At 35.9% G+C, this 26,014-nt stretch overlaps 1 protein-coding gene across 1 annotated transcript in view; it reads right to left on the bottom strand.

Annotated features, from left to right (window-relative positions):
- Positions 1-26,014, bottom strand: part of PREX2 (phosphatidylinositol-3,4,5-trisphosphate dependent Rac exchange factor 2) — a 177,327-nt gene that overhangs the window by 38,253 nt on the left and 113,060 nt on the right. The window contains exons 28-35 of the mRNA XM_085221224.1: positions 24,083-24,165; positions 23,648-23,738; positions 22,047-22,175; positions 16,518-16,559; positions 13,851-14,068; positions 10,510-10,612; positions 7,507-7,650; positions 2,686-2,800 (exon numbers count right to left, since the gene is read on the bottom strand). Coding sequence (XP_085077350.1) covers positions 2,686-2,800; positions 7,507-7,650; positions 10,510-10,612; positions 13,851-14,068; positions 16,518-16,559; positions 22,047-22,175; positions 23,648-23,738; positions 24,083-24,165 — 925 coding nt within the window. The remainder of the gene's footprint in view (positions 1-2,685; positions 2,801-7,506; positions 7,651-10,509; positions 10,613-13,850; positions 14,069-16,517; positions 16,560-22,046; positions 22,176-23,647; positions 23,739-24,082; positions 24,166-26,014) is intronic.

The raw sequence follows: 26,014 nt of genomic DNA, 5'->3' as shown, positions 1-26,014 counted from the left end.
AAGCAAGGACCACAAAAGAGAGGAGTTTTCATGACTGCTCAAATTGGTGTTAAGGAGGATCTGGATGGATTATATTGCTTCTGATACTGTGGTAAAGTTGATCATAGTTCATTAGCAATGAATGAATGAATTCTGCAACATAAGTAAGGATTCCGTTTTTTACTTTGCTTGATTGATAATCCACTACAAATTTACTAATATATCTCTTGATTCAGTCAAATAAACAAATTGCAAGTGAATTCGGTAAGGCACAAATCAGTATCTGTCTTTTCACCCAAAAGACATTGCATTCCTCAAAAGCATTCTATACGTTCTTTAACAGAACTACAGAAAATTAAATAGTAGCTGAGGTACCAAACATTTTTAAATTTTATTTTCCTGCTTGATTTCATCACAGTTCCTTTGTAAGTGGGATTATCCACAGCTTAAATGGCTCCATTGGGTTCACATTATTAGAACACTATTAGTCAAATGTGTCAGGAATAAGAGAAACTGAACTTGTTTCAAAAGTTCTCTTGCTCTGCTTTGCTTTCTGCTGCTGTAGCAATGGGAAGACTGCAAAGTGATCATCAGATAGTAATTTCAGGAGTAGCAATGTATTCCTTTTTGTACAGAGAAATGATGGTTTACTGGTTGTGTCTTGAATGACATTTTATTACTGATTAGGTGGTGCTACACAGAGGATTTCTTCCACATGAAGAATTTAAGTCAGTGTAATTGCTTTTGTGCATGCTTCCAGGGACTATTCAATTTCACTTTTATGTTTTCCTTTGGAGCAATTATCCAAATGTTAATAGCTTTTGCTGCTGTACTTAGTTTATTAGATTCTCCTGTCCAAACACCTACATAACCTAGCAAAGAGCAGAACAAGAACAAAGCATCTGCTTTTCTCTTTTTCCTCTTCTCTTCACATTATGTTAGTGAATTCCTGAAGCTCTTTGTGCTTCATTTAAGAAATGGCTTAAGTTCAACAGAAAACAAATGCAGAGATCAATTACTGAATGTCCTCATCAGACATGAAAAGGCTGGGAGAAAAAAAAAAATATGTAATTTTTCTATTCTTCAAACTGTACAGAGCTACCATTGGTAATTTTTGTTCAATGCTAACTTTTTCACAGTAGCTTCTTGCAAAGCCAGGCACTGATCATTAGCAACTGATCAGATCCATGAATCAAAACACTGTAAGAGTGCTATGTCTCATCATATCCAAAGCATGAATGAAGATCCTAACTAGAATGCGTGAGATAAGCAAGCCCAAGCAATATTAGAACATAAAGTTGGGAAGAACTTATTTTAAGGATTATTACGGGGCTAAATCAGATCTATTCATAGAAAAGAACACGACAGAAAAAACTGCCTTGACCAACTGATAGAAAATGCTTTCCAATAGTAGCCAAGTTTATCTGCATTAAATATCGCTATGACCAAAGCTTCCTATAAAACTGAATGGTCACACACAACTTCTTAAATAAATACAAAAGATTAACTCTTTTTTTCCTCCTCCAAACAGTGACTTCGGAAAAATAAAAAACAATGTGGAAAACAGAATAAGTAAATAAATACTATACTTGCCATTAGGACAGATTTGCACTGACGCAGATGGAACAAAGAAATGACATCTACAGAATTCATAGAGCACAACTGGATTTATAATTGCTTTTGCTGTAATACCACTTGAACTAAAGCAGAATTTAGAAAATGCACTGCTTTGATAAAATATTTCAGAAATACATTTTCATTTCAAGATACATTTCAAGATACAAGAAAAATGTCCCAACCACAGGAATGGGTCAACAGGTGAAACAGCTGGAAAAATATTGAGACCTTCACTTATCTGCTTCTCCCCACACAGATACCCAAGGGATAACTGAACAACCTTCCTCTTTGCTTTTCTCAGCTGTCCTTAATCTCTCTTCTACCTCCTGTTTTCTATTGTTTTAAAGCTGCCTAACATGGTAGTTTCCATCCAATTAAAGGATTTAAAAAGTGAAAAGATGTGATTTTTCAGCAGTCCTTTGCACTTTTTCCTCTTCAACTCATGTAAATGAGTATATTTAAAAGCTGTTTTCCACAGATACACTGTGCTGCAAGAGTGGTCTTGGTACATACCTTCATTACTCTATTCATCACTAATAGATTACTACACCAAAAATTCCGTCTTTACATGCAGCTTCCTATTTACCAAAATACATAATCTTTACATATAATGCATATGTGCTCTGTTATCCATACCTGAAGCTGATGCAAATACCTAGAAATGTTTTTATGCCCATTAGTAATGGAGAAAAACCCAAATACATTCTGCTTTGATGAAAACAGCATTATCTTTAAGTCCTACTCTACAGGAATATGATCTGCAAAATCAGACCATGATGTTCAGCAACTGATACACCAGATCAGTATTTGTGATCAAGTAGACATTTCCTTTTGTACGTACATTAGTAAAACAATCCTGAGGCAACTACAGCTGTAATTTTCATGGAAAAACAATTTAGGAAAAAAATATGATTCTACTTCTATTTCAATGTAATCTTAACAGTGCAGAAATAAGAAAAGTCAGAATCATGAGACTTAGATCTTCTTCAATCAAGCAACAAAAACAACTATCACGCAATGCACTTTAATTTAAAGATGTGTCATAGAAACTGGGTCAAAAAGCAAAATTTGCATGGTATCATTACCCACCGTAGTTTCTGGTTATACTGCTTGACTTTCTCTAGCGATGCTGCATTAATCTGAGCTTGAAACTCTTCTACTGAAACACTGTCTCTGTAATAATATCCTTCCATGCTCTCCAATGCTATAAAAAGAGAATACAGAATGGAGGAGAGAAAAATCAGTATTAAATATTTAATATTCACCTTTGTAGCTTTGTTCACAGACTGGTGAATTACTTTCTGACCTTGGAGTTGTGACTCCTGTGGATTGCTGAGCTGTTTCTTATGTCATCAAATTCATACAGATCTCTTTAAGATTTCATTTACAGGAAAAATTATATTGCTGTCCCTGCTGTAGAAAATACATTTTTGTTGCTCTAATTGAAGTACCACTAACCCTGAATGCAAAACCATACTTTTAATTTCTGATATATACTGGAAAAGCAGTAAAATGAACAGGGGTAGAAGAAAAGGATAAAAGTACCAGCTACTTTCACAAAGGGAGACCTAACTTTGTGGAAGCCTCATCTGGGGAGATGCGGAGTTCTTGAACCTGTAGATATTTACACTGATAATCTGAAAGCCTTCTACTGGAACAAGTAAAACAAATTTCTTTGGATTTCTGAAAATGTCATATAAGCTATATAAGCTCGTTTTTAGGTATCGGGTACATCTCTATGTTCAAATACTTCATTCATCTCTGCTGTATTCATCTTACAAAAGCAAGGTCAAATATTGCTACAAGAATTCAGGAACTAAATAAAGACTTCCAGTAAAAGACACTGTCCTCATATCATCATTAAAAAAAAAAAAAAAAAAAATCAGAAGGAAGAAAAAAAAAAGTACAACCTTCCCATTTTGGCACATTCTTCCAAAAGCAATAACTTCCAAAAGCAAAACCAAAAAAAAAAAAAAAAGGAAATGAATGAAAAAAAAAAAACAACCTTCCAATCCTAAAATTTAAATACTCAGGAATGCTCACCCTTTTCTTTGACTAAGCTACATTAAATGTTCAAGTGTTTGAAACATCTCAAGCAAATATGGTCCAGAAAAATCAAGATCTTTACTTAATGAAAATTTGTTAAGAGATTAACCTCCTTATAACATAAAACACAGGCTCTTGGCAAAACAGGTTTTTTAGGGAGGAGCATTAAAGATTTCACAATTAAGAACATTGCTACTTTAGTAATCCATACACAGTAAAGGAATTCATCACCCTATCAGAAAATGCGTCCAAAGCAGAGTTCTGATGAAAACATGCTGCAGTCTTTACAGCTTCAGCTGTACACAGAATATTAATTCTGTATTAAGCAGTAATTGTACTGCTTAATATGACCAGTTAATGAATAATTCATTCAGTGTGAAAGAATATGCAAATTGCACTCCCCTTTGGTGCTTTCAAAGTTTTTAGTTCTGTTTCTGCACAAAAATATTAAATTTCAGCATTTAGGTTTGCCTCTTATTTGGTGTTAGATCACACCAGAAAGCCCATACAGAAATATCCACAGAACTCCATTTCTACTATGAGGTTACTACAAACATAGAGCTGATTATTTGTACTTGTTTCACTGGCATAAAGTTGGTTTTATCCTAGTTGTATCACTCACCAGGAAATTCAGTCACCTGTGAGGACTGATTGGGGCACACAGTTCTGTATCTACAAGCACTGTGGGGGTCATTCTCATGGTCGATAGCAGAGAATCCAATACTGTGTGCTTTGGCTCCCTTCTTCATTTGTAGAATTTAATATATTTCTACCTTGTATATTGAAAAGTTCTTTTGTAAGACCAGATTTCCTTACAAACTGAAACATATCTTCCATGGTACTCTTCTGTCGATATTAGGATATTACAACCTGGACGTATAGACAACTTAATGGGAAATAAATGGAGTGGGGAGGGTGAGGGGGAGCTTAAAGAGTATTAGCTATTGGAACATGGTCTACATCTAGAGGCTCATTACAAGTAGATTACTACAGAGATCTACATAGTTCAAGATCCAACCCAGAGGAGGTGATGCTTCCTGCCAAGTTTGCAGCTGCAACCAAACAGCAGAAATCAATGTATACATTTATGCACAGGGCCACCTAGAGTGGGACCTAGACAAGCTAGAGGATTTGGGCAGCAGGAACAATGTGAAGCTGAAAAGCCAAATGTCAAGTCCTGCTCCTGGGAAGATGGAGCTTGGGGAACAACTCTGCTGAGAAGAATCTGTGAGGCACATTAGTTTGCAAACTCCACATAAGCCCTGGCAAAAAAAAGAAAGCCAACTATGTCCTAAATGGTGCTAACAGAAGCATAGCTAGACTGGCAGAAATGCTTATCCTTACTTTCTTTAGCATTCATTAGATTGCATCTTGAAGTTGTGTCCTTTTTTTTGTCCCCGTGGTACAAGAAAGCTGTTGATCAACTCTAAAGTTTAGTAGAGGGCCACCAAGATGGTCATAGCCTGAAGTTTCATGAAGAGAGGATAGGGAACTCGATGGCTTCTGGGGGCATCTACTAGCCACGTGCCATTAGTTAATAGATGGTCAAGAAGATGACAGAGCCAAGCTCTTTACAGTGACACAAGGTGGCAGTAAAAGAGGCAACAGATAAGAACAGGGAAAAGATAGGTTGCAACTGGATATAAAGAAAACACTTTCTCACAATAAAAGCAGTCAAACAAAGGAACAGGCCATCCAAAAGCTTGCTTGGTTTCTTTTCACACTTACTGTTCTTGCTCAAGATCCTACTTGAAAAATCTCTGAGCAATCTGGACTGATCTCATAGCTGACTACTACAAACAGATCCTCCAGGACTTCATGACTTCATGAGGTCCCTTCCAATCCGAATTGTTCTATTCTTCTACGAAAAACTAAAACATAAAGAAGCACCTACATAATTGTAAGTCCAACAAGCAATTTTAAATTGAATTTTAAAGATTGAATATTGAAGTTAAATATAATTGCTGAAATCACAATTCTAATATATGAAATAGATAAGACTGAATGCCAAGAGCAGTATCTCAACATTCTTAAACCTCAATACTGCTAATGAAGATTTTTTGAATGTATAAACTTAAGCATATGTTCTTAAGCTTAAGCAATTGTTCTAACAAGAGGAAGGATACATAATCAAAACTCAATAAATGTTCTAAAACTATAAAAAAAAAAGTTGACAATCCTAATCCTGCAAATATAGAGAAATGTCTAAATTTAGAAATGGAGCTACATAACACAGATAAAACAATACTGATATGTTCTGAGTTGTTCCTTTGAAAAGCTATTGCATAAGCATGATTTTCCGAATGTTCAATTGAAAGCATTATAAACCACTGTATTTTCAGACAGGAAATAGCTTAGCTGTTTTAAGGATGGAAAGAAAGAAGTAACTTCACAAAGGAACTCACAGAAGATTTCTACATTCCTATCTAATGAATTTCAATTAAAGATGGGGATCTACTGAATTAGTTTGATGGCAGCTCATTCAAATCTCACAGGAGAAAGGTAAAAAACACAATCTCAGTACACTCATTAATGAGAGGAAAAAAAGAGTTATTTAAAAACTGTTATGTAATTTCTTATCCAGGACTTCTTATTCTTGGAGTCTAATAGACTATTTTGAAGGAGAACTCTTGGAAATTAAAGAAATTTGGTACGATAAAGATAGGAGAAAACTTCTAATGAAAATTAATAAAGAGATGTGATATTTCAATGAATCTTTGCCCTTTCTTTTCTGCTCATTACAAAGACACTATTATAAAGTTTGAAAATATTTGGGGCCTCTGAAATGAAAAGGGAAAAATTTCTGCAAAATAAATTCTGCAGCACATTGAATCCTTGCCCGCCTTCTCTGAATCTAAATGAACAGGTATTTCTAAGATTTCATCTGAACGAAGGCAATTTCCATTCTCTTTCATGTGCTTTTTTGTCTGCTCTACTGAAATGTGTCTGAAGCTCATTGTTCTCCTTTCCCCATTTGACTGAACTCAATCTATTCAAAGAAATCCACTGAAGCCTATCCTCTTTAGTTTATTTAAAAATCAGACTCCAGGGATCTTATTTAAGAAAAACAATGTTTTATATACTATCATGTTTTTAAATTCTGCTACTCTCTTCACGTATCTTATTGTTCACTATTTCCTTTTACATGCTTCTCATCAGAAACCAAACCCTTCATGAAAACCTCATTTGTGTATCTGACTTCTGCCTGTTCTACACAGACCCTGGAAGCCTTTCTCAAGGTACAGTGCACTGTCAGCTCAAGGCAATCAGCACCTTGCATTTACCATTTCACTGAATCAAATTCCGTGCTCCTGATGACTGTAATGACACTGCAGCTAATGCAGGCTGCCTGCAATTTATGAACAGCATGAGCATCAGTGCCTCCATTCATCATTTCAGTAATGTCTGCAGTGTCATAAATACAAAAGCCTGAAAAGGTTATTTAAGTCTTCATAACATTTTAAAGAGAGAAAATTCTCAGAGGATAACAATAGTCTTCATATATGAAGTAATATGAAAAGCCTACTATAATATTTCGAATGCAAAACACTTAACAGCAAGTTTCACAAAGAACAAAACAACACTGATGAAAGAGCATTCATTTTTGGTGTTGGAATAATATTACAGTTATAAAATTAGAAACGCATATCCATACATTTATTTTTTATCACAAATCTCAGCAGTTCTTAAATTCACATTTTTATTCTAAGCTTTCAACAAATGCTCAAATTAAACAACACATTTATACATTAAAAGAACTATGCACTTACAGTTACCAAAGATTTAAGTCATGGTAAATAGGGTTTTAAAGAGACTTAAGTATCATTTGTAAGAATCGGAAAAAAAAAAAACAAAACAAGTTACCTTGTGAAAAAAGTACCGGGTGGATTTTAAATCCCCCTCCATTCTTCAGTCTTTGAGGAAGCTGTTCAAAATGGTAACTATCAAGGTAGAAGTAAACCTTCAGAGTTTGCCGGCTTCCTTCTGCTTGGTATGTGATTGGGACATCTGAAAATATCGCCAGCATTAGTGCTTCATTAAAACAATCACACATCCTTTTCCAGTAACTTCTGCACCCCAAATTCACATGGTTAGATTAAAATCACTACAAACAAAATGAGTACGTGCAGTATTTTACATTGTATTTAATGCTGCTCTGGTCACTTTCGGCCCATCCATTTTCAGATTTTTGAAAAACAGCATAAATCCACCTTTGCCCTGCTACCAATGGCAGCAAAAAAACTAAGCAAATACAGATGCCAGCAGTCTACGTTGAATTCTCTGAAAATCAAAAGAAATGTGTATGTACAGCACATGGTTTGAAACCACTAGAAGGATGGTTTGAGTGGCTTTGGCCATATTTCATACATATTGATATTTTTCACTATTTTCAGTAATAAAATGCACTTTTATCGATCATATAGAATCATAGAAGAAAAAAAAAATTGTCATTGAAAGTTCCTTTTTTTCTGAAACCACAGTAAAGATGACCATGGTGGCAACACTAAAGCTAAAAGGAAATACAGTTTGTTACACTCCTAGAGCACGTGTACTTTGTGTTCCCCTCTATTTTAGCATAGAGACTTCAGTCAAAAGACATAGAAAAAGGTTATCCGGAGTACTCAGCATCAATTTACCAAGGGGAAAATCATGCTTGATCAATCTAGTAGCCTTCTATGATGTTATGACTGGCTGGGTAGATAAAGGGAGAGCAGTGGATGTTATCTCCCTTGATTTCAGCAAGATTTTTAAACTGTCTCCAATAACATCCTCATAGGTAAGCTTATGAAGTGTGGGATAGATGAGCAGTTAGTGAAGTGAACTGAGAACCGGCTGACTGGTAGAGCTCAGAGGGTTGTGATCAGCGGTGTGGAATCTAACTGGGGGTCTGTAGGATCAGTGCTAGGTCTGGTCCTGTTTAACATATACATCAAAGATCTGGATGAAGGGATAGAGTGCACCTGAGCAAGTTTGTTGATGATAGAAAACTGTAAGCACTGGGTGGAAAGGAATCTTATGAGATTTCAACAGTGCCAAGCATAGAGTCCTACACCCAGGAAGGAATAGCTGCATGCATCAGTACAGGTGAGAGGCTGATCTGCTGGAAAGGAACTCTGTAGAGAAAGACCTGGGTGTCCTGGTGGACAACAGCTTGGCTATAAGCCAGCAGTATGCTCTTGTGGCCAAGAAGGCCAATGGAATCCTGGGGTACATTAAAAAGAGCACAGCCAGCAGGTTGAGGGAGGTGATCCCGCCCCTCTACTCTGCCCTGGTGAGGCCACATCTGGAGTACTGTGTCCAGTTCTTTGGTCCTCAATTCACAAAGGACAGGGAACTTCTACCAAGAGACCAGTGGAGGGCAACAAAGTTGATGAGGGGCCTGGAACATCTCCCTTCTGAGGAAAGACAGAGAGACCTGGGACTGTTTTGCCTGGAGAAGAGACAACTAGGACGGCATCTTATCAACACTTATTACTATCTAATGGGTGGGTGTCAAGTGGATGGGGTCATGTTATCTTCAGTGGAATGCAGCAACAAGGAGCAATGGGCACAAACTGGAAAACAGGAAATTCCATCTGAATAGGAAGAACTTCTTTACTTTCAGGGTGACAAAGACACTGCAATAGGACGCCCAGAGTGATTGCAGAGTCTTCTCTGGAGATATGGAAAACCCATCTGGATGCTTTCCTGTGTGATCTGTTGTGGGGAACCTGCTTCAGCAGAGGGGTGGACTAGATCTTTTGAGGTACCTTCCAACCCCTACAATTCAGTAACTCTGTGAACAGTTTATGGTTAACTCCCCATCAGAAAGCCCTCTTAAAACTCGTCACTCAGCTTGGCAAGGCTTTGTTTAAAAAAAATAAAAAAAAATAAAATAAATCTCTGATCAGGACCCTTACTTGATTTACAGAAAAGTAAAAATGGTCTTATATTGGCCAGTTCCTACCTGGCTACCAGAGTTGCAACTCATGGGTATGGGTGAAAATTTTTTAGGAAATTTTCTGAGCACAGGAACCTCTCACTAGTTTTGTGGAGGACTTTTGTTTCTTCTGGTTTTGTTTATTGCAGAAGTTCTCTTATGTGTGGTCTCAATCCAGCAAGGGAATTGTTTCAGAAAAGTTTGAAGTTAGGCAGACATGCTTTCCTCCCTTCCCAGGGGAGTTTGTTGTTTTGTTGTGTTTTTTTTTTTTTTTTTTAACTCACTACAGAATTCACTGCAGAAAAATCTCAACTTAGTGAAAAGAATGAAGGAGTGGTTGAAAATGAATGAAGGGTATAATAAAACCAGCAGTCTGTGAAGACAGTTCCTTCTTACTAGTTGGGCGAGTACTAGAAGGAAGAGTTCATGTCTCTGACTGTCTCCATCACCAAGTCTCAGAGGAAGTTTCTTCTAAGATTTAATGCTACCCTGACAGCATTTGCTGTCTCTTAGGGAACTCTTTCTTTTGAGATCCACTTCGTCTATCAGAGGAGCTGAATAACATTAAAATGAAATGCTTTTAATGCTTCTCCATCTTATCTTAGTTGCATTTGCTTATTAAGGCCTTCAAGCTTCTTTTAAACACAACTCCTGAAAAACAGTGTTTTTTTTTTTATTTTACAGGGACTTTCCTTATGTAGTCACATAATCCCAGTGGAAATTTCAATTAAACAGACACTTCCTCCCTTCAGGTTACTGATATTACCATTTAATGATTCTCCGTCAGGACTGATGTTAGCTGCATTTCAGGAATTCTTGGACTATTAGGAGAGCTAATTGTCTATAACCCCAAGTTATACAACAGTTTCTGTGGGAGGGAATGTTCTAGGAGATAAAAAATATTAGAAATGAACAGCAATATCCAGATATTAATTATAATTACTCACTTGCAACTAGTGGTTCTGGCTCTGACTGTCTGAAGTAAAATGTAACTTTTTCCAAGTCAAACAGTGCAACCAGTGTATCCTCCAGCATGGCTTGTTCATCAGCCTAAAAATGCAAAATAAAGAATGAAATGGTCATTTTGGACAGATGCTTTCTCTTCTAGAAATAGCATGAGAGCAACAGATAAGAATGTCAGAAAAGCTACAGAATGTTGCACAACATTTTACTGATGCAGTGCATAAAGTAATTAACTCCTAGATAATGTAAACATAGCTGCTTCTACTGGCACTTTCCCTTTCATTACTAGTCCATAATTAATAAAATAACATTATCATTTCACAATAGTAAATAATAGGCAATTTACGGATACCATTATTGCCTAGGGCATTTAATCAAGCAATATAATAATTATTCTTCATGTAAGACTTCAACATCTTGTCCTTGATACAAAGCCTATCTTGTAAATCAATACAGAGCAAATCTGACGAGCAAATTCCATTTTTTTAGCAATCTGCTTTTAAAAATGCCATTACTTCAGTATTTCATTTATGAAAACTAGACAACGGTTCATTGTCTCCACTCTGGCCACCAGTAATTAAACCAATAGCTCAGAATAAGTACAGCTCAGTGATTTGCCTACAAAAACCTGCAAATCAAGTAAACAGGTATATCAGCATTGTGATTTGCACAACACTGAAATATCCAGCCTCATTTACCAAAAAGTTTTAGGAAATAAATTACTAAGTTCTTAGAACAGCTTATTGTATCTTTAAAAATAGAAATAGTCACCTGCAAGGATGGCTATCTTGAGCTAAAGATGCAGAACAATTATAGCAGAAATCAATAATCACTTAAAGTAACCCTCTCATAGCACATTAAGCTACCTAGAGCTAAATATAAATCAGAGGAGTTAAATTAGATGCCAAAAAGAACAGAAACAGTAAGAAGACGAAGAATAATCAACTAGCTGCCTGAAAAAACAACAAACTATAGCTTGCTGAATTGTCGAAAGGAAAAAATATATATATTTCCCCTTGTATTTATGAAAAAGCATCACTGCTTGAAATATTTTGTTTCTTGGTTCAATTTATGAAGTCTCTGTGGAAAAAGCAAGGTTTTATCAGCGTAGTAGTCCAAAAACCACTCAGTGACTTGGGAAATCTCTGCACAACTGTTCATTCTTTACTGAACTCTGGCCATAACGAGTGTAATTTCCTTCAAATACCATTGTTTAAAACAACATGGATCATTTGTAAGCAAAACGGTCCTGAGAAAGTATTGAAAATGTTGCCTGCAGTTTTCCCTTAGTTAAGAAGAGTCATAACTGAAATTCAGAATTTCTGTGCAAACACATATACACAAGAGATTAAATGTAGGTTTGGGTTTTGGTGCTGTTTTTGTTCTTAAATCAACAATGGATATTGCTGGTATGAGACTACATTTAAATAGCTAAGTAGCATGACTTTTAATTACAAAATAAGTCTCTACAATCTTGAAAGGAAAAACAGAAGTATTCAGGGATACAAAGAAAAAGGAATTTACTGATGACACAACTAAGCACGTAGGAAGTCATAAGCATTAGATGAATTTACTCTTGTACAATGACGACACAAGCACCAGGACAGTCTGATGCTGAATAGTGCTAAAAAGCATCCAAGAGAAGACAGGAGCTTTCTTCACATACTTCTCATGTAGAGAACAGCCCTCCTGTTTCTAATAGGCAGTGATTTAGCTGTTTTTAAGCCAGAATAACTCATCCTAACACCCTGGCCCATATAAGAACATGCATGTTGCTTGACTGCCTGTGAGACTGGCACTTACACTAGCTAAAATCAGTGCTCTTCAACAATACTATAGACTTCACGATTGTAATTTAGAAATATCTTTATTTTTATACAAGGGCTGTTCTGACTGCATTTTATTACTTCGTCCTACAGCATCAGAGGTGGATGTTGTTGGTGTATGGCAGTAGAGGCTGAACCTTCCCACCAATATTCCATACATGCTGTTGCCGTGTGAGGGGCAGTCTGATAAAAGGGCATCTGATATGGAAGTGCATAGGAAGCAAAAGAATTCCTCCATACAGAGAAAAAAAGGCACCCATTGATATCCTTTTACTTTATCTGAACACTTATGTTACACTCCAGTAACGGGGGATGTGAGCACAGTGAGGGGGGTTGGTGCGTTTCATAGTGGCAACAGCTGATCACCTCTGCTGGTGCAGATTTTACAAGTGTGGCATGCAGGCTCTCCTTCATTGCTAGTAAAAATGCATAGCTAATGGGGACTGGGATGAAAAAGAGGGCTTTGTAGCTGTTATTGTGCTCTTGTATCTGTTACAGTGTTCATGGAAATAGATAGGAGGCACTACTTTTGGAGCAACCTAAGTAAAACTCCTCTGTTTCGAAAGGACATCTCATTAGTAATTTGATGATGAGACAGAGAAGGAAAAATAACTTTTGATATTAGGAACATTGTCATTTTTGTGGACTTCCATACAGTAAGATGTACAAATCTGATATTGGTTTGTGAAGTTTGATCCCATATCCACTGTTGGTCAATTAAATGAAATATTGATAGTCACATTATTAACAGATCTTAAAGCTTAACAGAAAGACTAAACTCTAGCACAAGAAAACCACATGACAACTATAAAAAAGCAGTTGATTTTATGGAGCTAAACAAGAGTTTGAGAATACTGACACAGACCAGATTCTGCAAACTGCTTTAGAGCTCTTCAGGTTAGCAGGAAGAAGTCTAGTGTGAGAGGTAGCTTGAACAGCTGAAGCAGCACTTTGTTTAGCTGGGGATTACAGGACTGTAAAGCTATGTCCTTTTTAAAATTGTGTTGTCAGCCATAGCTCTTTGCCAAGCTTGTGAAGAAATAGCAGACTTTCAATTATCCCAAGAGGCTATGAGAATCTGCCCTGTGCCAGGGGCAACACAGACTAGCATACCTAGTCATTCAAAGGTATCCAAACAGGTATTTCTTTTCTGTTGCATTGCAATTTATTGCAAACTCAAATTCTGATTATCACTTAATATTGTATTCAGTGCTCAGGAACATGATGACAGCAGTGGGGAATCGTGGGTACATTCAATATCTTCTAAATTAAAACCAACGTAATACTGTCTTTATGAATAACATATTTCCCATATCACAAACATTTCCCATATCTGCAATTATCTAAATCACAAGCTTCCCAAATAGCACCTAATTAAGTGACAAGCTAAGCACAAAGGATACAGAAAAACACATTTATAACAAAGAGTGTTTAATCATGCTCCTGGCTTGGAGAACAAACATCAGCTGTTTGCAAGTACTTTCTGTGAGGGTTCTTACCAGGTTAGGTGACAGCAGTGACTGGAAATGAAGGAGAACACCCGCACTAGCTATCTGTTCCAACCACCTTCTGCTGGCCTCCAGCGTCTCCATTTCATATTCTTTGTTGTTGTCAAACATCTGATTTAAGGCCACCATAAGTTGCTCAGAAAAAGCACAGACAGTGGCCACGAGACTCTGACAGAAGACCATGTCTCGCCTCAGTTGTATCTCGCTGTCTGTGATGGATAAAAGCCAAAATAGGAAAAGCAAAGCAGAGATGGAGCAGAAGATTAATTAACAGTAAAGTAACTGGAACGGATCTTTTTATTTAAAATAACTTGGTTTTTAGCCCAAGATAATGACAACTTTACAGCCTAATGTTATTCAAGTAAGTAGTACTTCACGACCAGAACTATCGTTTTCCACTTCAAATTTCCATGTATTTCCATCAATTTCAGGCACTTTAAATGTTAGAAGGTGATGGATGTGAGTCACATCTTTTTGCTGCTGTGGGAAAACCAGGAGGACACAAAAACATTTACTTGATACAGGAAAGTAAAAACAGAAGTTCTTAACATGACTTGGTCATCTCATCAACTTTACAGTGTCCAGCTGTGTAGGGCAGATGAAGACTGTCTGCTATCATTTGCAAACAAGGGGTACAGAAGTGTTGCTAGCAGGACACAATCACAGAATCACAATTGTAGGGGTTGGAAGGGACCTCTAGAGATCATCGAGACCAACCCCCCTGCCAAAGCAGGTTCCCTACACCAAAATCATATGAATATGAAATCTATAAAGGAAGCACAAAGCAGCATCACATATTCAGGAAGCAGTACAGATTTATGCAGTCAAGAAAGTCCAAGACACATCCCCAGGTACAAGTCTATAGAATCCTTAGCAGCAGATTTAAAATCGGGTCTAGCTAATCTATCAATTTATTCTGGAGGGCACAGACATCAGGTTAGCTAGAGCTGAAGACAGTTAGAAAAGGAAACATGTTCTCAAATAAAACACAAAATCCTGTTGTTAAATATTCAGTACTTCCTCCTCATTCCAATTCCTTAAAATCTTTAAGTATTTTCATCATTATAAGCTGTTAGGCAAACGTCAATCACAGAAGGTACAGTTAGACTTAGTGTTTCTCATAGTAAGAGGGGAAGATTGGATGACAGAGGTCTTTTCAAAGCCTAAAATCTTTCTCCACAATTTAGGTTCCTCTGACTCTAAGAGATTTATCTCTTCTTCCACATTTCTTTGGGGCTGGCAATTTAATTGCATAAGTCACAAAATTAATTTTGACCTTATAAGTACACTTTTCTTGGACTCCATGCATTTCTGAAAGTTATTCTGTCCCTTTTCCTACCTACCTTTCAATTTCAATTATTAAAATATAACTCCATTATCAATCTCTCAAGTTGTGCAGAATCCAGTGCAAACAGACTTTTCACCTTTAAAAACACCACTCTCGTCCAGCTTCAGAAATCCCACTGGCTTCTACATGATCTAAATCTTTCCAATGTCATTGCAGTGCTTAGGGATTTGGGGCCAAAACACATTCTCTAACCTTGCCTTGCTCAGCGCTATTGCTATTTATCTAACAGCAGTTGATTTTCAGGGCCTTCCCTCCACACTGCCAGCTTCTGAAGCAGCCCTCTTGTTTCTCTGACACCTCATTTTGAAATCTGATCTAATACTACTTGAATATCAGATTCTGCATACAAGAGGACTTCAGGATTTTTTTTCACAAAAAAAGATACAAAATAAATTGCAGAATTTATCACCTTAAGTAATCACGTAAATAGGAAAAACAACTTATAGGGGGAAAAAAAAAAAAAAAAAAAAAATCAAGCCCAGGGTATTTTTCAGGTCACTTCTTATTTTAACTGATCTAAAAAATTATTTTAAACTCTTATAAAATTTGGAAGAAATATGAAAAAGAAATATTATACTCTCCCTTATAAAATCTAATGTCATGAAATAACAACACATTCACATGATGTTGATGTTACAACAATCAGCTTCTACAGTGATCTACATCTGCTTCTTAGTTGCTTATGCATCTACAAATCACACACAGAACCTTCTGTCATAAGTATTATTTTCTAAGCACTAATTTAGTTCATGTATTTTTGCAGACAAATATACACACTGTGCATTTAAAGCTGTATGAGCTGAAGTTAAAGTAAATCATAGAACTCTGAGATACCTTCGAGAAAGCACGGATATTAAAAAAAACACAACTGAACAACTATTCTGCACTCCATTATGTTGTCTCAGGTACACAGTATGAGAACAATAAAAGGAAAGGCACAGGTTACAATAGCAAGGCAAGTCTGGAAATAGTTGGGAATGAAGTGAAAAAAAAAAGATGGTAAAAAGGGAAGAGCACAAAAGAAGAAAAACAGCAGAAGTACTTTGCACAAGCTTAGTAATTTGACAGCTATTTCACCTGCCAATATTCAAACTGTATAGCCAGAGAATGTGTTCTGCTTAAACACTGAAAGTGCAGTGTTTGATAGAATGATCTTTGGAATTGTATCCTTCAGGAATCTTCACGGTAAACACGGGAGTAATGCTGTTTACTATCAGGTTATATTTGATATTCTACCCCTTTCTCTACTCTGACAAAACAAACAAACAAATATAAATTTCAATGTCACTTCCCAAAATAAGCAAAATTACCTGTATACTCCAGAAGTGCCAAGAGTATCCGTGCCTTCACCTCTTAAAGAAAAAAAAGAAAGTATATTGAAGTCATCACAGTTAAAAGGATTTTCCCCAGGATAACTATGCATTTGAAGTTCTTCCATATAAAAGTAGCTTCCAAGTTCTCGTGTATGCCATCCTATCCTATACCTAAAAAACAGTTTTAAGTTTCAATTTCACTCAGTTTTATATTTGACTTGATAAAACCAATAAGCATCAAAAGCACCAACACTGAGAAAAAAAACACATGAAGAAGCAACTCCTATCTCAAAGTACATATGTACCAGCTGGTCAATGCAAATGCAAATATGAAGAATTTCTGTCTTAATACTTTGAAAGACAAGACCTGTATTCATCAGTTCCCACACTACTCCAGTGTTCCCCCTTGCTCTCTGGTTACATACTTCAATGTGAGGATAATGTGACATTTTCATCTATATCGAAGTATCCAGTAAAATTAGAAATCACATTTTCACTTAATTCTCAGTCTTCAGCATATTGTTTTCCTTGTAACATTTGGTTTTGCTTAACAATTTATATAGTAAAAGATACAAATTTAACAAATATCATACTGACAAAAACTTTTTATACATCTACTTATACTGTTCTGATAAAAGGAAAAAATCCAGTATATAAAAAGCAAAATATCCCTTTTCTTTCCATTTATTTTTGATTTGTCAAAGTTTTCATGTTGAAGGAAGCGATTCCTCCTATCTACCTGGTACCAGAGTTACCATAACCTCAGAGTGTCAAATTTCCAGCACATCAGTTTTTCTGTAGTAAGTGCCTGTCACTATTTCACATGCTTTCACATCTTGCCAGTCCTTCTTTCACACGCCCAATTTTCTATGCAGTTCTATTTCAAGAATAGGAATACAAACAGTTGTTATATGGTATACATTCATCTCAGGCGATGGAATTGACAGTATGAACAGCACAGTCTGGATTCTGTGTCTGACCGTACCTATTCAAAGCTGGAATCTTCCCTAAAGGTGGTACTTAATATTTGGTGACTATGCTTATAAATACCAAAACCTTTCAAACCTGATCTTCAGCCATACTGTACACACACTAAGAAAGGAACTAACAATGCCTGTCCTTCCAAAATGCCCGCCCACAGAATCTCAATACAAGAATCAACATTAATGATTACTGTTGAAAATTGCCTAGTGAAAAACCTTTGCTTTGCTTTCTGACACTTGAGAAATAATTAGAGAGGCTAATAACTTCGGATCTCAGGCAGCTGAGGTACTCCACTTAACATTTAGCTTAGTAACTGAAAATACAACAAAGGAAATAGTATTTTCTATCTAAAGAATTTAGACACAGTGATGCTATTATTTGCAGCTTGTTTTATATGAGATTTGTTGGATCTCCAAATTCAAAAGCATTTGAGTATCTACAAATAATGATTTCTTGCTTACGGGAAAACTACAGGACGCATCGACTTGCCTTTATCATTGCTAGAAGTCTTCTCCATTTCAAAATATACCCTCAGGCAAGAGAATATTTTTACGTTATTTGTTTAAGTAGAGATTTACCTGGGGTTAGAAGAGTACCTTGGATGTCTGTCAATCGCCTGTTTTTCAATAAATTCCAAATGCTACAGAAGTTTTCAGTCCTTCTTGCTATATGGCATATGCACAGGAATAACTTTCCAGCAATTTCTCTTTAGATCACGTGTTACATAATACAAGAACCTTTCAACATTTTTTCCCCTGTCACACTATTTTGGTTTTTGCTAGAAAAACTTTTCTCTTGAAGGCTAGATTTTAGTTTTATTTTGTTTCTCACATATGAAGATATTTTTGTAGTAACACAGAGATTTGTACTTCATGTTTCATTATTTCATTTGAAATATATTTTTATGCCTTCAATGACTAACAAGCTCCTACACTCCATGTTAAAATTAATGTGACCCTTCTCAAAAGAACAGTATTCCCTGTTCAAACTTAAAATTGATTTGTTAGCAAAAAACTCGCACTTCCTCATCAGGTTGTGTGACTAGCTTTGACTTCCTCTAGAACATCATTTTAAATATGCTACTTTTATTTAACAAGATGAAGAGAGCGAGAGCGAAGGGAAGCATTTATAGAACTTAACTTTGCTCTCCTTACACCTTTCTGTTATGCTTCCAAAAGTTCCCTTTCTTCCCATCCATCAGGCTGATTTTCCTGGTTCCTACTCTAGTCATCCCTCATTTTGTTTTTCCTGTACTCTGTGATTTCCATGTCACATATCTCATGTACTTTCAAAATCTTGTACCTACATTATTTGAATTTGTCTTCACCTTCTTTGGTATAACAATTTAGTAGGCCCAGTCACTCTAAATGAGAACTTTCATTTTTCCTTAAGTTACTTACCTCCAGATAAATCCTCCTAGAATATATATGCCATTTAACCACAGGACTCTCACAGGACATGGCAATTCCCATGTGTTTTAAAGTTACTCTGAAGAAAGGTTTACTTTTTTGTTGTTGTTGTTCTAGTATTATTAAAAAGAAAACTAACTGGTCAAAACAATCACTCTCTCATCCTCAAGGCATTCTTATGTTTCCCCATTTCTTCATACATACTAAACAAATTAAATAAAAAGAGTACTAAGATCTAGGTATTAAACAATTCATTTTCATGAGGATCCCGTGTTTCCTTCTGCATTAATTTACTAATCAGTCTAATATAATACAATATCTTCTACAAGGCAACAGAGAAGTAAATATATATATATATCACAATAATCTGTGACATATTTCTGAAAATGAGTTGGTTTCCAGTACAGAGAATGTATTTATTGAAAGTATCCATCTCTGCTTTACTTTAACTCTCATTAGTAATGGTTAAGCATGTTATTTACAACTATTTTTCTCCATGGTTTTCTATCTGTGATTTCCTCTGCTTACTTTCTCTAGAACCTGATATAAGAGACAAATACATCTTTTTGATTATTGAAATATCACTTTACTTAGGAACAAACATGAAGATACTTCAGACAGGTTTGAATATCCCAAGACTTTGTTCAACTTGCTCAAAAGAGGCTTAAGCCCAATCAAGCAGTCAAATATGGCACATACTTTGTTTCTTCTGAAAGAGGGAAAAAGGAAAAAAAAATAAGAGAGGAAAAAAGAAAGTTAATTGTTGTACCATGTGTTAAGCTTCCAGCCAGAAACAGTTCAGAACAGAACTCTTCTGTGTATCCTGACCATATGTGAGCAGAACACACAATGGCAAAAGTAGAAAGGAGAAGAAAAATGCAGATATGAGGAGAAAATTTAGCTGCTATAGCATTTTTAACCTTGCTTTCTGCTCATCTGATTTTAGTTAGATGCAGCCGCTGGTTTTGTCTCACGTTTAATTTATACAAGCCTAAGCCTGACTAAATGACAGTAGCCTCCAAAACTGCCCGAGGGACACGTTTCTGCTCTGAATCTTTTCAGCACTGAATTAAATATACCTGTCCAGTCATGCCTTGTAAACTAAGCAATTATTCACTTCCACTCTCCTATTTCTCCTTCACACTATTTGTGCCAGGGAAGCCACAAAAATCTTTTGCTTTCAGGTATCCTTCCCATCACTTGAAGGCCTTGGTCCCACAGATACATCAAAATGATGATGAAGATTTGGGTAACATTTCTCTAGATTCTCAGGACCAAGTATGAGTATATAAGCAGGAGGCAGAGTAAGAATTAACTAAGAAAAACAAACACAATACAGCAGAAACCTTTAAAGACTATTAATGTTGAATAAACAACTTCAGATGGTAACTTAACCATAAAACAAATTATTTGGTTAAAAAGATGGCACAGAACCAGTGCTACAAATCTCTGACAAATGCTTAGGTGACATGGATGGAACAGGAGAGCCAAGAATATTTAAAATTGGCAGATAACTTCCAAGACACAGTGATGAGTAAAGATGAGGCAGATTGCACGCTGTCCTTGAACACAAGAATAATGCCTTTTCATGTTCTGATCTCTGAGCCATGCAGCATTCACAAGCACAACAATTGCAATAAAGTTAGCTACTATAAATTATGAACAGAGAAAATCTATTTTTCATCCTAGTTTCTGAAACACAAGGAAAATGTTCAGTAAATTTCTAGACTCTTTCTGATAAATATCTCTATTACATTATAGTAGCATTTGAAAAAGTGAAATCTTGTGTAACGGAAAGGTGGTGATTCATTTGGACCTTGCTGAACTCCCCCATGAAATTCTGCACTAGACTTAAAACCAAATTCATTTGAATAATCTCAGTCCAATATTAAGGGTATAAGATCAATGTTGAAATTGGTCATTAATGCTATTTACAGGCAAACAATGTATAAAAAGATTGTCTGCCAGGCTTCAGAAAATCTTTAGAAGAGGGGCAGTGAAAGACTGTTAAAGATATTTCCATTCCTCCCAAACTCTGAAATAAACCATAATTAATATTTGAATATTCTTTGATAGAAACTAGAAACAGCTCTTCAGAAAAAAAGTACCAAAAATACTTCTTCATTTTTCACTCCATGGTAACCATAATTACATTAAAATAAGTATTCTTAGTATTAAACAATTAGCTCGCTGTGATTGACCCTATAAGCAGGAGCCATTCTTGTGGTTGTTCTTATAATTTTCTGTCCCAGTCTGGAAATATGATTGTTTCTGATCTGAGAAAAAAAAATTCAGATGAGGAGGAGTTTGTTCTGATGGATTGGTTTCTGGAGGTTTATTTTAGTAAAACTTAGCAGAAAGGTTTTTTTAAGTGATCCAACTTTTCACTGTTTCTTAATGGAGCACTATGGAAATTAGTCAAGAAAATTAAAGATAAACATAACAAATCATTCAAAGTTAGATCTGACACAATTCTTTGTTCCCACATAGACTCCTAGTGCAAATAGTTCTGTAAAGATCATTTGGCTCATTATTTCTGTTTCACTGTCAAACAGTACATGAAATAAAGCAGAAGCTACACATAAAATTTTTTGGTGACCCATGTTACTTTCTTATGAAGCCTGGAGACTGTAGGAAACCACAGATCACATTGTCAATTAGTGGCAAGGAAGAGCAAAGCACTAAGTAACTATTAGTCAGTAGTGGGAGGGAGGTAAAAAAAAAAGCAATAATGGCACCAGATGTAGCAGACTGAGCAAGTGATGATTCCAGAACAATGACAGATAAGAAGAAGAAACAGGCCAAAGGTTAGTCTGCAGAGTTGTCATCTTTCCACTTAAGATGGTACAAAAAAAAGACTTTAATTTCAAGGAAAGCCCCACCTGTCCCATGAAGATGACAAATCAGTCAAACTCCCTGTACTTATCTGAAAACTCTCTTCCCTTCAGTATCTAATATCAGTAGGGTAAACATCAGGCAGCTGAGACGTGTTCCACTAATCTTGTTACTATAAGCATAAAAAAAGTCTTCACATTCAGGTGTTTAAAAAAGCAATTGTATCTTTCCCCTTCCCTTTTCCAGGATCTACACCATAAACTGAGTGTTTGTTTATGGCCATGCTCTTCCTACTGACCTTCAACAAATTTTCTGATACTTTGGGCAAGACTCCGGACACTGCTGGGAAGGTTCCAAGGGTCTTGCTTGATGTGAAGTCGTAACCTCTTTGGACAGCTAAGCTTCGGTTCCATTTCCTGCTGAAACTCTATGCAAAAATAAAAACAATATTTCTTCTGTATAAATCTCTTGAGAAAAATCACAAGAAGGCATTATTTCTTTCTAAATGCTTTCACACCATATGAAGAGGTCTTCTTATTTAACTCTTGTTACAGTCAGAGTGACAAGCCTAACTATTGTCTAAGCTCCCCACTTAGTCAAAGGAGAAAGAAAGCAGCAATCCAAAAAATAGCTCCTTCTGAACCAGGTATTTAAGACAGAAGGTGACTTCATGGAGCAAGAGAGCCCAGAACTTTTAGAGGCAAGTATATGTAAAACTAATTCAATTAGAATATTAAATTTTAATTAAGATAAAATTACTTATTCTTTGACTAGTCTCTTAAATCATTCAAGTGCCCCTTGTACTGTTTCAGAAGTTCATGAATACCAAGAATAAAACATCCAGCTCATCCATACTTTGTGACTAATTGAACATTTATTATATCACTGAAAGGTTAATGTTTTGTTAGTCTGTCACATGCTTAGCCTGAAACACTGAGAAACTTAAGTAAGCACAAATGCTCTAGGTTCATTCTCATAGCCTTGGTCCCACAACTGGAAATGGAAAAAGATAAAGTAAGTAAGAGGAAGAGTTTATGCTGACTTCCAAACAAACTCACTGAGTACTTGAGGCTTCACAAAACCAGATAATTGATCTGCAGTTAATTACATTTTCTTGACTTCAGTGGGATTTTGGTGATCTGTAGAAGTCAGAGATCTGCTCTCTGCCATTTACAATTAGCTTTCTTTGCAAAAAGACATGTGGCAGGGTCAAATAATCCATAATCAAATCTACTGCACAGTTATATACACTGTGTGTATAAATAAAGATCCCACTGACCTTTCTTTTTAATTTATTTTTATCTCTTTGCTAAAAGAAGTCCATAGCGTTTTTCATCATAATCTTATGGCTATCACCACTTGCCTATTTATATGTTCAGGATCAGCAACTATATAAGTAGTAGCAGAATATCTCAAATTACACTTTTTTTTTTTTTAATCAGTAATATTGATGTAAGTACATAAACGGTATAAATATTATTGTTACTATAAATTTACATTTGCAAATTGTAAATCAACTTCATAAATAAAATATGTACAAAAATGTCTACAAAATAGATTAAAACAGATCAAAAATTGAGACAAATACATAATAAAGACAACTGCAAGACACAGAACAGCTTCTTACTTCAAAAAACTCAGCAATTCTATAGCCAGTTCGGAATCTACAATTTAAAGGTGACTTTCCAAGAAATATGAAATAGATATCTAACAATTAAAGCGTTAGAAACAGGTTTTCCACAAAGTGTAAAATCTACTTAAAGTTTTCCAAGATCAATTATCACATAATACGGCAAAAATAAGCAAAAATCAGTTTTTTAACACCCAGTTCAAGGAGTACATGGCCACATCCATATACTTTTCAAGCTGCCTTTTGATTCAGATAGATAGAATTGTTACCTTGTAGGCCTCGGCCCGGTGTAAAGTGTTTTGTCTGTTCAAAGGCCCTCATCACAGCTGGTCCTTTCAGAAGACTGACAATTGAATCAACCTGTTGGGATCAAAGTTCTGTGAGACAGGTGTTTTCTATAGCAGAGATCTGAAATTCTTTCTTTGAGAAATACAGACTAGAAAAAAACAGCTTTGGATGCTTTCTTACTTAATTGCTGTAGTTAAAGCTCAGGCCTAGAGAATGTTACTAAATACAAGGGCCTGTTTAATCGGTAGTTTTGAACTATTTACAGAAAAATAGAAGGATAAGGAGTAAATACATACCATCCCAATTAACAGTGGAAAGCAAAAGTAAAAAAAAAAAATAAAAAAAATTGCTAAAGACATTTTAGCTCAAATATGGATGTTATTACTAAAGCAAAAAAAAAAATAATAATCTCATACTTGACCAAAAAGATGTTCCAAACAGCTATGGAGCTTGTCTTGTTTATCATGAGAAATTCGAACACTTATGGGAAGCTCGTCGCCTGAAAAATATTTTAAAATTAAAAATTGTTTAGAAGGTTCAGCACATTTTCCAAAATATTTATAGCTTGGGTAATCTGGTAATCTTTGCAAATATACTGATACTTAGGCCTTCAGGACTATACCCACTATAGTTCTAGTAAACACAGTGCATTATTCAGAATCACAGAATGGAATTATTGAATCACCAACGTTGTAAAAGACCTCCAAGATCATTCAGTGCAACCATCCACCTATCACTAATATTTCCCCACTAAACCATTTCCTCAGTACAACATCTAAATGTTTCTTGAACACAATCCCACAGTATGCAATTGTTTTCCCCACATAATTTGCATTAGGCACACAGAATAATACAGAAAGAGCACTTAGAGAAAGGATCATATTTAAAATCCAAATGGACATGGATTTTGGCAATGTGATCTAGCTTGAGCAGGGGATTAGACTGGATGATCTTAAGAGGCCCCTTCCAACCCCAGTGATCCTATGATCAGAACACAAGATTCTTCTGTGCTGGACAACACAGCCCCAGACTAAACAGCAAATTAGCATGAATAGCGCAGACCACAAAGTCACCAAAAATCAAGAAATTTTTATAGGAACTGACTCTTCACAATCTTAATGCTTTTACTACTGAAATGGTTCTGATAGTTTGGTACTTAAACAATAACACAGTAACCAAACCCTGTATTTGATACAAAGCTTTTAGTGGTACACAGAAAATTGTTTTCTAAGACAATGCAGAGAAGGATACTCCTAGGTCACGGCCCTCAGTCACTTGCACTCTCAGACAACAGGTGATGCAAGCTGAACTCTTTCAAAAACTGAAAAATTGAGCTTTCAACTGGTTTTCCCCCTTGCTATTACAATGACAGATAACAAGTAGCCACTTGATAATTTATAACCCAAATTTATTCATGGTCAATCTAGACTCATTTTTCTCATGTCAGTGAAACACTTAAATAGCAGTTTTGTCTCCTTGTTTTTCTTTTCAGCTCTTTTAGATGCCCTTATAGGCAGCAGTTATAACCTTTCACAAGATTTTATTAGTAACTAATGGAGCACAGTGCCGAACAACTCCAATCTGAAGTCAGCCACGCTAGCTTTGGACATAGAAGAAAATTAAGTCATTCAGAGAGTGGGAGTTCACTGAGTGGCAATACCTATCAACATTAACACCGTATCTGCACTTGACACCTGTACTTTCAGGTACCAAAAAGCAGTACCTCAGAATGTTGCTTCACTATGTCATATCTGTTTGTCAATACATTAGGTTGAAAATAAAGACCCTGTGTTTTCTTCATCCCTTTTCTCTGTATCTGCTCTTCACTCTTCAAATTTCTTGAAAGTAGCTGACTAGAATTACATTATTCATAAGGTATCTCAGATACCTTGCATAATGTCATAATACTTTCCTTAAAAAACCTCTCCTGATATGACCAGCACTAAAGTTTTCTTTCTTTATGATCAAGTCTCAGCGCTGGCTCATATTCAACTAATATGCCCAGTTTTTTCTGTTTCTAAATCATTCCCAAATGATAAACTAACAGTTTAGAGCAAATATTTTTATTATTAGTCCCTGAGTATATGACCTTGTACTCCATGCAGTTAAATCCCATCTCATTCCTATTAGCAGCTGCATTTATTTAAATTCAATTTGTCGTGGCATAAACAAAAATATGCTCCTATGTGGTCTCACATTTCTTCCAACAAACATACACAGCCATATCCTGCATTCTGGATGCTGACGCAGTCTGGGCAAGCATTCTGTGCTCACCTAAAATGATCCTTACTCTGTGCAACATAACTCTCTGACAAGGTCAGGGCATGAAATTGGTTAAAAGTAGTCAT

Source organism: Meleagris gallopavo, chromosome 3 (assembly GCF_905368555.1).
Source record: "Meleagris gallopavo chromosome 3, MGAL_WU_HG_1.1, whole genome shotgun sequence".
Taxonomy (NCBI): domain Eukaryota; kingdom Metazoa; phylum Chordata; class Aves; order Galliformes; family Phasianidae; genus Meleagris; species Meleagris gallopavo.
This window is presented reverse-complemented; position numbering and strand designations above follow the sequence as displayed.